This window comes from Myotis yumanensis, unplaced genomic scaffold, assembly GCF_028538775.1.
Source record: "Myotis yumanensis isolate MYYU_CA2020_CCGP unplaced genomic scaffold, mMyoYum1.0.hap1 SCAF_2, whole genome shotgun sequence".
NCBI lineage: Eukaryota > Metazoa > Chordata > Mammalia > Chiroptera > Vespertilionidae > Myotis > Myotis yumanensis.
In genome coordinates, this window is record NW_027223753.1 from 160618173 (window position 1) to 160631958 (window position 13786).

At 55.6% G+C, this 13786-nt stretch overlaps 1 protein-coding gene across 1 annotated transcript in view; it reads right to left on the reverse strand.

Annotated features, from left to right (window-relative positions):
* Positions 1–12702, reverse strand: part of ADCY5 (adenylate cyclase 5) — a 146703-nt gene extending 134001 nt beyond the window's left edge. The window contains exon 1 of the mRNA XM_070406349.1: positions 10358–12702. Coding sequence (XP_070262450.1) covers positions 10358–11494 — 1137 coding nt within the window. The 5' untranslated portion in view covers positions 11495–12702. The remainder of the gene's footprint in view (positions 1–10357) is intronic.
* Positions 12703–13786: the final 1084 nt, after the last annotated feature.

The window sequence follows — 13786 nt, forward strand, 5'->3', positions numbered from 1 at the left end:
TTGGGCAGGAGTCTCATTTTTCCTAGTTTCCTCGTGAAGAGTGAGAGGGACAGGAGTGGATCTGAAGCTGAGCTAAAGGATATCTGAGTTACGTTTGAGGGGTTGATGGTTCTGGGGGGGCTGGGCTTAAAACGCATCCTAGAAATGCACTAGGAAGCTCTACACTGCGTATCGACTGGATGCTCCTTGGCAGAAAGACCCCAAGTCTTGACCTCCAAGATGTACCAGGAAGTGATCCTGTGTGTCCCCAGGAGCCTCCTCCCTCCCCTTCCCTGCCCCACTTATGCCACCCTGACTGGATATAAGGCAGCCTCACCCCCAGAGCTGAGCTCTCCTAGCCTCACTCTGACCCCCTCTTCTGGGTCTCATCCACAAAACCACTCAGGGGCTCTTCACAGGTAAACATCTGCTCCCAGGTGCCCCCTGAACACTTCAGCGCTGCCTTCCCTCGCAGCATCACTGCAGGCTCAGGAAATGACAAGTCATTTAATGCCCATCTGAGCCAGACACCACGAGGGAAGGGAGGCCATCACACATTTAAAACCGTGCGTTCCAAAACCGAACAGACAACTGCTGGAGAGCAGCTGTGCCTTCTGCTGCTTCTGCAGGCACCACGGGGCGGACCCAGAGCCCCGCCCACTGTGAAAATTCAGACACTGCATTTGGTATCAGATCTGGATTTGTATAGCAGCTTCTAAGCTAATGAACTAGCAGTGTGACCTAAATGAGGTCACTCAACCTCTCTGAACCTTTACCTCCTCCTCTCTGAAACAGATCTGTAATTATGAGCACCCCTACATGCATTAACTTGTTTGGACCAACCAACAACAGATCCTGTCAGTCAGAATCTATTATCCCCACTTTACAGAGAGGAAACTGATTGAGAAAGGGTTAGGCGACTTAGCCAGGATCATATAACCAGGGTTTTTCCCTGGGCCCCTGGGTCCATGAGCCCCAAAGCCAGTGCCTGCCCCTCTTTACCCATCACCTCCTCAGAGCTGTCAGCAGATCACACTTGGTAAAGTCCTTTGTCAGCTATAAAATGCTAATCAATGTAAAAGCATTTGAGTCTTTTGGCTGATATTTGAGCCACTGCCTAGGGAATAAATAGAAAGCCACACATTTTTAGGAAGCAGAGATTTAAAAAAAAAAAAAAAAAGCAGCCGAAACCGGTTTGGCTCAGTGGATAGAGCATCGGCCTGCGGACTGAAAGGTCCCGGGTTCGATTCTGGTCAAGGGCATGTACCTGGGTTGCGGGCACATCCCCAGTAGGGAGTGTGCAGGAGGCAGCTGATCGATGTTTCTCTCTCATCGATGTTTCTAACTCTCTATCTCTCTCCCTTCCTCTCTGTAAAAAATCAATAAAATATATTTTAAAAAAAAAAAAGCAGAAAAAAATTAAAATATACGTATATTTGTTGTTCTTTAAATTTCACACAATTCTTCTAGTCCAGCAACCACTCTACTAGCACTAGCAGCAAACATATGTTAGCAAATGGGCGTGAGAGGCCAAGGCAGGCTTAGGGGCTGAGTCTGCCTTAGAGTTCCGCACCTGCCTTTTCGCTTCAGTAGGCGGCCTCTCCCCTCCCTGGTGTTCAAGTCAAATCCGGTTAGACTCCTACCTTCTCCACTCTCAATGTGGACTTCCCTAGAAAAAGACCCTGAGGCAAGGATTGGAGAACAAGTGGTCTATCTGGAAGGTGACTCCAGGAAACCTTAGAAAGGGTGTGGAGAAGTGAGAAAAGGAAAGGACGAAAGTCGCACACAGAAAGTTTCAAGCCTGTTACCCCTGTGGACAACCAGAGCCGAATCCTTCTGCGGGATTGGGAACCCATGAAAAACATGCCCCAGAGTTACACTCCCCTCACCCCGGGGGCAAGGGAGCTGGGGTATTTATCCACCAGCACCCAACAGTCATTGGTTGAGAGCTGCTCTGGGATGGTCACTGCCCAGCACTTCTGACCTGCCCCAGGAGCAGACAAAGGGGCTCGGAGCCAGAGAAAGAAAGCCCGCAGGTGCTGACAGCTGGACGTCTGGCTGGCAAGAGTGGAAAGGTACATGCCCAGGGAATATGGGCAGGCACTGAACCATCTGCTATGCTCACTAGCTGTGTGACCTTGGGGAAGGGACTTACTTTCTCTTATTGCAGTTTCTGCAGCCGGAAATGGGGATAAAAATGTCTTTCTCACAGGGGTGATATTACGATTAAATGAGGCCATGTATGTGAGGGATAAGCCCAGTGCCAGGCTTGCAGTAAAGATGCCACAGAAACCCGTAAGAGAAACTGAAACTAGATAAAGGAGGCATCTCCCTGGTCCCTTCCAGCCCCGTCAGTTTATTGAATAAAGGATTTTGGACCCAGATGGGGAATGAGACTTTAAAACAGGCAGCTAGCGGATGCAAGCTGGCAATCTCCTTCCTGAGGGAGGCAAGTCCCCTGTCTAGATTAGTCTGCCTAGGTCTGCCCCAGAGGCAGGGGCTGGACCCTGATAAACTCCGCCCCCTGCAGCAGTGAGTTTAAACAAACACAGATGCCCCCTATTATGTTCCTTGAAAAACTGGTTCTGGGGTCAAATATGTTTGATATGGGAAAATTTTCGTACATATTAACATACTAACAGCTTTAAAGTCCTATAGTAAAGAATTCTGTTTAACCCAGTATTTCCTAAAGTTATTTGACACCGAACTGAATGCGTGAAACATCCATTAATGTCCCTTCAAAGGACATTTAGTGGGAGAGTCTGAGCTAAAGGCCATTCTAGAAGCTAGGACGCAGGTTGAATCATCTTGGAACTCCCTCGGCCTAGCACAGTGCCTGGTACACAGTAGGCACCTAATAAATGGTTGTTGTCTGAATGAATAGGGAGAAGTCAAAAGAATGACTTAATAATGGTTTTCAAATCTGTGAAGTGATATCGTTCCGGCAGTGCCAGGCAACAGTTCTCTGTTTCCAGGAAGGCACACATTTTAAATGGCAGAGGAGGGATTTGGGAAGCCCTGCTCGGAGTTTAGGATCACAATCCCCCGAAATAGGCTTCCAAGCAGAGCTACATCGCTTCCTTCTGTGGAGGTGTTGGTCTAGCACTTCGGCACAGCCGAGAGTCTGCGTGCAGCTGTCCACCCACCGTACCACCCATTCACGCAGTTATTCATTCATTCAAACAAGCCCTCACTGAGCACCTACTATGTGCCAGGGCACTGAGGCTGGCACTGGGTCCCTCAGGAATCCTTCCAAAAGCCAACTAGGATTTCAGTGAGCTTCGTGATAAAAAGCCCGGGGAATCCCTAAGGAGAGGGGAGTCAGGACCACCCCAGTGTGAGGTCAGGAAACCTCAAGCCCAGAAGCCACAGCTCCTAACCCTCCCAGAGAAAGAGACAGTAGGGGTGGTGAAGCGGGGTGGATTTCACGCTGACACATGAGGCTGGCCTAAACAATAAAGCCACTACTGTTTCTCAGTGTTTGTTTGTCTATCACCCCCCCCCCCCCTTTCCTGTGACTGTATTTCATTGTTCCCGGAGAGCATCCCTGCCCCCACTTCCAAGCTCTTCCCCCTCCCCACACTCAGAGTTCCAATCTCCTCTTCCTTTCCTTCCTACTCTTTCTCCTTCAAACCATCTCCTAAGTCCCTACCTCTAGCCTCCCTCCTCAATACCTGATCTCCTCATTCTTTACTATCTGTTCCAGACCTGGATATCCCCAAGGTTTTTAATATTCACTTACCAGACAAATTAAATGAATAAACCAGGACTAAACCGAGGTCCGTCTTTCTGCTGAAACCCCCCAACCTCCACTAATGGTGAGCCATGGACTGCTTTGCCTCAAACAGGAAGGGGGGGGGGGGCTGAGAATGGTTGGGAGGAGGAACAAGAGGAGAATATGAGTCCAGGTCTGGGGCACCCTTCCCCTCCTATTCCGTCATTGCCACTTGCCTTCCATGTCTACATCCCTGTATCAGTACTCACACCAGCCCCACCTGTACATCTCCAGATGGGTCTGCAGTGATTTTGCTTTCTCTACACTAAAGCTGAGATGGGCACGATGGTAGGACACATCAATGGACTTTAGGAGACAGTCATGCTGTTGCAAGATACCAAACCACAGATACCAATCCTAGGGTTGGGTGTGACCTGAGCAGTTATCTGTGCCAAAGATCCCAAACTTAAGAGTTGGTCATCAAGACCACTTGGGAGCTTTGAAAACTAGATCCAAGCTGTTGAAAAAAAATAGATCCAATCCTGGCCCCACCCCAGGCTTTTGGAAGCAGAACCTTCCATTTCCTCAGAAACAAGCCTGGCAGACAGCCATGCAGGTTCCACCTGACCATCTCCACTGGCACAGCTGGCTACCCCAGGAGGCATCTGGTTTGATGGCTGAAACCCCAAAGACTAGGAAGGGAACTCCTACCTGGAGCTGAAGTCTGTCAACTATTTCCACCCATTACCCCCAACCCTGCCCTTGGGAGCAACCGAAACTAAATGTAGTCCCTCTTCTACTATCTGACAACAGGGATCCCAGCAATAATGGCTTGACCGTCTCTCCAGGTTTTCTTACCTTGCTACAGCCTGTTCTCCTCCAAGCTAAATACCCCCCTCCTTTCAGATGTTCTCTGAGAAGTCAAGGACTTCCAGTCCTCTGAATTCTAGCATCGAGCAAGATGCTTCAGGGGGGACTTCGATCCTCCTATGAACCGGATTTGCCTATGAACCTAACCCAGGCCCCGTTGGTCTTTCCCAACAGCCAGCCCAGAATGCAGACTCACATTAAGCTCATGGTCCCATAACTGGCAACCCCCAGATTTTGTTCAGGCTGCTGTAAAGAGAGATCTTCTCTGTTCTAGACTTGGACATTGCTCTGAGATAAGGTAGGGAAAGCAGGGCTTTCCAACTGTCTTCATGAAGTTTCATGTTTGGGAGAGAAGATGAATGCTGATCCCGCCCTCCATCAGCTAGCTACCCTCATCTGGCACGCATGGATGGAGGATATGCTACAACATAACTTATGTAACTGCACCCAGAGGGTCAATGGGCCCATATCAGAGCTCCCAGAGCAAGCTGTTTCCAATCCCAGCACAGGCTCCTGCTCCTGCTCTGCAAACGACTACCATCTGGACCAACCACAAGACAAAGTTAACTGAGGTGCTAGCGGGCAGCTGTGGACTGGAGGTTACCCAGTAAGAGGCTGGTACAATCACAGGGAGGCTTCCACATGCGGTGCCCTTCTCCCCAACACACACCCCATCTCCTGCTGGAACCAAGGTGGGAACTCTAGTCACACCTCTCCGGAGACCAGCAGGCCCAGCCCAGCACTGGCCCCAGCCCTGACTCCTGGACAGGGCCCGTCTGTGCAGGAAAGGTGCTGTCCAGGCCTGTGAAGCTGATTTATAGCACTTCTGAGAGGCTGGGCCGGTCTCCGTGATGGGGTTTAAGACACCGTCTGTGTCTTCTCTGTACAGGAACATGAGCATACTATTCTACGTTCCACAAAACATAGACCTCCTGCTCTTGCTTCAGATCAAAACTTACATTGAATTATTAACAGTGAACATTCTGCAAATACAGCAGCTGATCACTCTGCTCCTTGCTGGGTCTCTGCTATTCCCACAGTCCTCCTCACAGAAATAGAGGCATCCCTGGGGTCTAGGAAATGACCGCCCCCCTCTAGAAGCCTGCTCAACCCCCACCCCCAGAGGCTTCTGTTCACCTCTAAGCACCCCCTTCCCACCCATAGAGAAGGCAACTTAATCGAAAGCAATTAGCAAAACTAATTGGCAAATACAATTAGCCTTGAGGCAAGACAAGGAGACCCTCCTCAGCTGCAAAAGCAGCACCAACCCCCACCCCAACCTGCTGTGCTGCTGGGGTTCACAAAGGCCAATTTCTCTGTCCAGGAATGCGGGTGTTGGGGAAGTAATTGGTAGCAGGCCATTCCCAGTTCCCTGTGGTTGCAGTTGAATTGTGTCCCCCTCCACACCACCCAGGCGGTCAGCCAGGCAGTGGTTGCCAGGAGCACACATGGGGCAGCCACAATGACCCACCAAACAGGCCTCAGGGCCAAGTTCCAGAACCAGGAGGCAGCCCTTCAGTGGAGCTCACTGGGCAGCTGAGCGGTGAGTAACCGAAAAGGTGTCTGAAAGGGAAAGGGGGGACTCCATGGGTCAGGGGAGCTAACCACTCAAGTCTAGCCCCTGGCCTCATTATGGAAAGGGGGTGGGGGTGCATCCAAGGTACTTCCCTAAGAAGTCAAAGGTCAAGGTCAGAAGGGCGTTCAAGGCCCAGAATCAGAAAGGCAAGCAGCCACAGGAAGCCACTCACCAGCCAAGAATAAACAGGACAGAGCTGCAATGATCTCCTTTCAAAGTCAACACAAAGGTTTCCCAGGCCGACCTCCATCACCTGGGCCAGCCATGGAACAGTCAGACACACACACCACGGGGGCCAACCCACGTGACAGACACATCTGCATAACAGGCATCCACTATCTGTGGCCAGCCCACATTAGAGACATACCCACACGCACACACACGCACACCCGTACCCACCCCTTGGTAACCACAGCAGTCGGCTCCCACCCCCATCCATTCCCAGCCTCCTCCCTGCAGGCACTCACACAGTCACAGACATCACCCACACAGTGTCTGTGCCTTTCTGATATCTTGAACAACTGGTGACAGTTGTGGGTTCAAACAGGCACCAAGGATGAAATGCAGAAAATCACTAAGTTTCTCCAAAAGGGTTAGAGGGAAGAGAAGGAGGAGCTGCAGGGAGGCTGGGTGGAGGATGGGTCATCCCACACTGCAAGGACAACCTCCAACAGCTCCCCGGGCAACCTCCCCTAACAGCTCTTCCACGCTCACAGGACCCACATGGGGTCCCTCAGGCAGGTTTAATGTGGCTGCAGAATAATAATACCCCACACTGAACAGAACTCTCTACTTTCCAAAGAGCTCTTCCATCCATTATCACCTCCTAAAGTAACACCAGACAGTGAAAACGCTCCTCTCCTTGGCAAAATGACCACCCACCCTCACAAGGCTCAGAGATTTTCCTCCAAAATAACCTTTAATAGCTCAGCATATGTAATAGTTGTGTGAGCGTGCCTGTTTGTGTGTGAGTGCACGCAGAGCTTTAAGTAGCAGAGTGGGATACAGTCAAACAAAAATGAGGTTGCCATGGCAACAGGCTCCGGCATCATCACAGCCTATTAACACAAGTGAGGAATGTGTTTGGCAGATGCTCGAGTGTTATTTATGGTATGGGTGTAGCAGAGGGACTTGTAACACGCAAAGAAGGAGAAAAAAAACAACCCTGTGACGCTCCTACTGTACTCCACTGAGGAGACCACAGTGAGACAAGAGCACAGAAGGAGAGGCTGAGAGGCTGCAGATGGCGAGTAAGAGATGGAGAAGAGCAGGCAGGCAAGCAGAGGAGAGGTGGACAGAGAGCAACAGGGGAATAGAGGGGGAGGGGAGAGAGAGGAAGTGAGAGAGGAAGAGCAGGGGGGGGCAGGAGGACACCAGGGGAAGAGCGAGAGCCAGAGATGTCATGAGGAGAAGAAAAAACATCATCCCCCAAAGAGGACTGCCCCACCTTGCGTCTCCATCCTCTCTAAGTAAAATCCATCAGAAGGCACCTGTTAAGAAACCAAATGTTTTCTCCTCCTAATTGGAGCAAAGGGCAGAGCTCCAAACATACGAGGGGCTGGGGAAGAATAAAGTACCAGGGTCCGAGGGGGCCAGCCTCGCAGGAAGAGAAGTGAAGAAATGCCAATAGTTTCCTGGGGGCCTACTGGGCGCCCATGACACTGCTGCCCCATGTCCCTGGACCAGGGTCCTCATCAAAGAAATGAGCGTGTAAGTCCCTTGGACTGAGGAATCCTGAATTACAGGGGTTTTCCCTCTTCTACCATCTCTTGTCTAGCACAGTACAGGGTACTTAGGAGGGATGGCATCTAACCCAAGCCATCCTCAACTGCCTGCCACTCTGGGGTAACCTGAGGCAGACGTTAACGCTGGACTGTCCCACTTATATTTTCCCACCGTTGCTCAAGAAATAAAAATTTTACATCAGACACAATCAAAAAAGTAAATCAAATACAAACAAAAGAATACAGTTTTCTCTGAAGCCAAAAAGAAATAGCAGTTGCATTCCCTTGTAGGGGACCATTCCTAACAAGCTCTGCTATGCTCAAGGGAGATCTTGAGAAGTTAAGTGTAAATCCACCCAAAAGCCTACACCCAAGCAAAGGTCTAAAGGCCACAGTGGGTAAAACAAGCCGAGGGTGGGGGACTGGTAGAGATGGGGAGAAGAAAAGAGGAACTGGCCTGAGGAACTAGCAGGGGAAGCCAGGCACTGTTGCTGCAATGACATTTTCATGCTAACATGGAGCTGGAGTCCCTCAGGTTCAGCACTCTCTCCCTGGGATCTGACTCCAATCTCTGGAAATCATACATGCAGGATTGCTACGGCTGTAATCAGACCCTGCCTCCCAGTCTGGTCTAAACGATCCTGGAAATCTCTTCCGCTCTGTGTGGATGACATGCCCTTCCCCCTGCAGAAAAGCTACACCCATCCAAGCCAGGAACAACCCCCAAAGATGCAACACCCATGTGACAGCTTGGGTCCTCATGTCAAAGTAGCTGAAGCCTTTAAAGCACTAACAGTAATAGTTAATTTTTTAAAAACCATCATCTCTCAATAGGTTTCTCTCAAGTTCAAAGCTGATGTCTAAAGTTTTTCTTCTGATCCCGGATCTTCAACTTAGCATTAAACAGCCCCACCTACTCCACTCATTGGAACCCAACCAAACTGGCAACAGTTATTAAATCCCTCCTAAGTCCCCTGCACTGTGCTAGACAAGAGAGGGTAGAAGAGGGAAAACCCATACAATTCAGGATTCCTGAGTCCAAGGGGCTCACATTGAATGAGAAGCAAAACCAACGGAGCCTGGAGAACAGTAAGTGCTCCCCTCCGTGGCTCTGACTCCATTGTTACCATGCAGAAGAGGGAGAGGCCAGTGCAGCTGGAATGGAAGGAGAGGGCCCCTCGCAGGTGAGGGCTGGGACAGAGGAGGGTAGAACAGTAAAGGAGCCTCTCATTCTCTCAAAAAGGAACCTGAGGCCCAGAGAGCTTGCAGGTGCCCTCTTTTCCAGTCATGGAGCACTTTGGAAGTGCAGCTAGAGCAGAGAGCCCTGGAGTGCATGCCGGTGCTATTCCCTGGGTGAGAGTCAGGGGGCACAGGAACATGCCTCGAGAAAGAGTTCGCCCTCAACAGGATCAAAGCCTGAGAATGGCATCCGAGTTGGGGAGGAGGAAGGCAATGACAATGGAATATAGTTAAGAGGTTCTCTAGAGACGGCAAACAGCCTCAGAGGGTTGCAGTGGGCACCGTGGTCAAGGGACTGCTAGCCCACAACACGGGCCCGTTTGACTCTCTCCCAGTTGAGCTAAATGCAAACCAGCAGGCTCAGCAGGGTCAGTGGGTGAGGTCCATGGAGCCACAGACAAGGGGACTGCTAAAAGGAGAAGGTGTGCCCATCGGAGGCACTGGTCTCACCCTGAGGGCAGGATGGCAAGTATTCCTCTCTCCCAAAACCCTTCAGTGGAGTCACCAGTTAACAAAGTTTTATTTTCTCCCAAGTCTCACTGTTCTAGGTTCACCCAACCAGTCCCAGCAGGGATTAAAAAACAAAACAAAAAAAAAACAAAAAAAAAACAGGCAAGAACCAGGAACATCAATAAGAAGGGGTCACAATGTCCAACATTAGCTTTCTGCTCAGGCAAACAGGGGGCCTGCCACCACACATCTCAGAAGCACCTTCCTACCTTTGCTGGCAGCAGCTTTTTGGCTTGGGGCACTTTTGTAAACGAAACAACTTGTCAGTTCCAGCCTCAGACAGCTGGCAAGGTTATCATTCCTGTTGCTTAAGACTGGGCAAAGGGTGCCCACGGTCTGCTCTCCCCAGCCCTTTACCCAGGACTCCCCAACAAACCAGCAGTAGCTCTAGGGAGGGGGGATCTGCTATAGGGTCCAGCCGCTTGTGTCAGGGGCCTTTCTACATATACAGGGACAGAAGCACAGGAAGAAAAGGGAACTGCTCCAAATCCTTCCTCATTCTCATCTCGACAATAATGGTTATGGTTTAGTGCGTGTTGCTGCGGCGCCAGCAACATTACATATAATGCAAGGCACTCCTTTCAAATGAAAATGCTAGGGCTGAGAGCGGGTTAAGGGGCTGGAAGACACCACACAGATGACACAGCCATGTCTCTGCCCCTTTTGCCACTTTAGAAGGGCGAGGGTGGGATGTCTGGCCTGCTGGCCCCACAATGCAGTCCCTGCGGCCAGGTGGGCCCTTACCTGCTTGAGCAGGAACTGGTCCTGGGCGTTGGTGTGCAGGGCAATCGCCAAGTGGAGGGCAGACAGGAGTACCCCGCTGAGCACCGCGGCCCGCATGCGCACGGGCAGCAGCGTGTAGATGGTGTAGATGAAGAACACGGTCCACCAGATGCCCTCCGAGGCGCTGCGCGGCTGGGGCAGCAGCAGGCCCACCACCTGGACCACCAGCACCACCGCAATCAGCGCATAGCAGGCCAGGCCCATGTGGTCCTGGTGGAAGGCGGCGCGGTTGCAGAGCACGGCCATCACGAGGATCGCGCCCACGGCGGCCGCCAGCACGGACAGGTAGGGCACCTGGAGCGGTGGCCGCGCCGCGTGGAAGGCCAACATGACGAGGCACACCAGCACCAGCACGGCCATGAGCATGGTGAGGCTGCTCTGGTTCAGACGGAAAAAGTAGCGCTGGTACAGCCGCTCCAGCTTGTCCGACGGGAACTTCTTGGAGCGGAATATCTGCAGCAGCGCCAGGCAGCAGGCGCCCAGCGACAGAACCGCGCCGGGGCCCGCGCCCGCGCCCGCGCCCGCCAAGTTGCCACCATCCCGAGGCCCTTCGTCGCCCTCGATGGCGCCGGCCTCCAGCTCGTCGGCCGCACGGCCCTTGCCCCGCCGCTCCTCCAGGCCCAACTCCACCGAGCGGGGGCGCACCTCTGTCCCTCCCGCTGCGGCCGCGGAGGCCGCCGAGCCGCCGCCGCCGCCCGCAGGGGGCGCCCGGGTGCTGCCCCCGCCGGCCGCGCCCGGTCGCTGCCGCCGGCTGCCGCGAGCGCAGTCGTCGCCGCCGCGCTCCTGCCAGGCGGACTTGGAGCGGAAACTGAAGCCGAAGCCCCCGGCCAGGGGGTCGTCGCCACTCAGCGGAGGATCCTCGTCGTCGTCGTCGCGGCGCCAGCGGCTGGCCAGGCGCTGCTGCTGCTGCGGGGTCACCGCCCCCCCAGGTTTCTTGGTGGAGCCGCGGACCGAACCCCCAGGGGTGTGGGGGTAGCCATTGGCGCGGGAATCGGCCGCTCCCCACGCGGAGCGGTGTTCCGAGCTTCCCCGGGATGCGGGTGCTGCCGCTGTCAATGCCGCGTAGCCCGGGGGGCTCACGCTTTTGGAGCCGGACATCCCCCTCTCGGCCTCGTCTTCTGCCTCCTCCCCCGGGGGCCGGGCCGGGGGTCTCCAAGGGGAGGGCGGACGGCCGAGCAGGGGGACCAGGCTGGGGTCACTCGTCGGGGGCGGCCCGGGGCCCTGCGCAGCAGCGGGGCATCTTGGCACCCCCGTCCTGAGCGGAGAAGGAGGGCGAGCTGGGAGGTAGGCGCAGCCCGGAGATAAGAAGTGGCTGAGAATCCGAGTCGGGAGTCCCAGGTCCGAGGCGGAGTTGGCGCCCAGCGGGGGCCGCGGGGACCGGCGGAGCTGCTGCGCCGCGCGCAGAGGGACGTCCGGACTCCTGGCTCGCGTCGAGCTCGACAGGGACCAGAGTTGCGGACGAGGCGGGACGGAGAGGTGTCCTTGCAGGCGGCGCCTCCCCGGGGCTGCCAATGCCCGGGCGCGGCGCTCGCAGATTATGCCTGAGCGGAGCCCAGGGGCACGCGCGGCTCGGCGGCGGCTGGGGCGGCTCGGCGGGGGTCCCGGCGTGGACACCTAGCGGGTGCCCTTTCCTCGCGGCGGACTGGGAGCGACTGGGAGGTACGAGCGCCAGCCAGCATTATTTTCTCATGAGGGGTGGGGAGGTGGGATGGAGGGTGGAGAGGACGGGGGAGGGGGCGGCAGGCGGAGCAACAGCTCCGGAGCCCTGGGGGGAGGGTCCTGGAGCCCGGGGGGGGGCCGTCGCCCGCATCCCCCACCTCCCGCGGCGAGAGTGGGAGCGTGGCCCCGCGAAAGCCGAGCCCAGCCGAGCCTTCAGCGCGTCCGCGCAGGGGGCGGGGGCGAGGACCGGCTCCCGCAGCGCGGCCCTTCCCCTCTCGTCTCCCTCCTCCCCCAAAACGAAGCGGAGCTGGCCCGGACCCGCCGGCCCAGGAGGACTGTCGCGCCGGCTCCGCCAGCTCCAGGCTCCTCGCAGCCGGCGGCGGGCCCACGGCGGCCGGGTGCTGAAGGACTAGGCAGAGGGCGGAATCCGGCGCGGCGCTGCCGCCCTTCTGCCCCAACGCAGGCGGGCTTCTCCCGGGGAGCACGGCATCCAGAAATCGAGGGCCGGGACTCAGAGGCAGCCGGCCGGCAGGGGCCCGCCCAAAAGCCGCTGCGCCCCAGGGGCGCTCCGGGGGGGCCCGCGGGAGCCAGGCTCAGGGCGCGCCATGCACGCCTCGGGCCCTGCGCCGCTCCGGCCGCTCGCGCCGCTCCTCCCTTCTCGCCCGCCTGCCGCCGCGGGAGCGCCCTCCGCATCCCCTCCTCCCGCTGCCTCCCCGCCCCCCGCGCGCTCCGGCCTCGGCTCACAAGGACTTGCGGCCGCCTCCGCCCCGGGCCGGGCCGCGGCCCCCGCCTCGGCGCCCCGTGGGCATTCTCAGGCCCGGCTCCGGGGGCCGCGTGGAACCCAGCTTCTCTTTCTCACCTAAAATTTTCGTCGAGCCCCCTCCCTCTGGTTCCTGGAGCCGCGTCCAGCCCACGGTCCCTTGGCCAGACCTGGGTGGAGCGCGGCCCTCCCCACCCCCCGCCTTCGTTTTTGTGCCCCAGTCCTATCTCCCCTCTTTTGTATCCCCCTTTAGGTCCCCCTCCCCCTATGCAACCCAACTTCAGCCCCAGCACTGCGCCCCCTTCCCTGGCCCGGCTCGATTGGCCGCTTCCTGAGCTGTCAGACTTGAGCCCAGCGCTCTTATTGGGCGATTCTCTGGCCCTGCGGCCGTGCCAAAGGAGGGTGCACAGGGCGGGGGGCGCCTGGGCAGCGACTGCCGCCAGGAGCTGGAGACCACAGCCCCCCGAGGGGCTAGAGGGGCCCAAGAGCCAGACCCGGAAATGTACAGGGGAGGTGGAGAGACCCAGCATCTCTGAGGCGCAGAAAGACAATGATGGAAAAGATGGAGATGCAGTGGGCGAGGCCGGTGCAGCCAGGGCGGGGCGGACAGGACCGCTTTGGTCTGTAGGTCGGAGAGGGAGCCACACAGACAGCAGTAGGAACACCTGGCCTTTATGTAGAGCTCTTTGCCAGTGTATGCTTTAAAAAAAAACCTCATTTGATTTCCCTCAACCACCCTGGGATGTGACCGGGACAGGCTCGTGTGATTATTCCCAGTTCTTAGATGCAGAAACTGAGGCTTCAAGAGCTTAATCAACTTTCCGCGGGTCAAACAGGTCTCCTAACTTGCAACCGAAAGATCTGTCAGCACGAGACTGCTTCACCTACCTCGCAAGGTGTGGTCGGGAAGTGTAGGCACCAGAGCAAAGTAGAGCCTCCGCTAGACGCGACAGAGGAGGGAGCAGAGAATG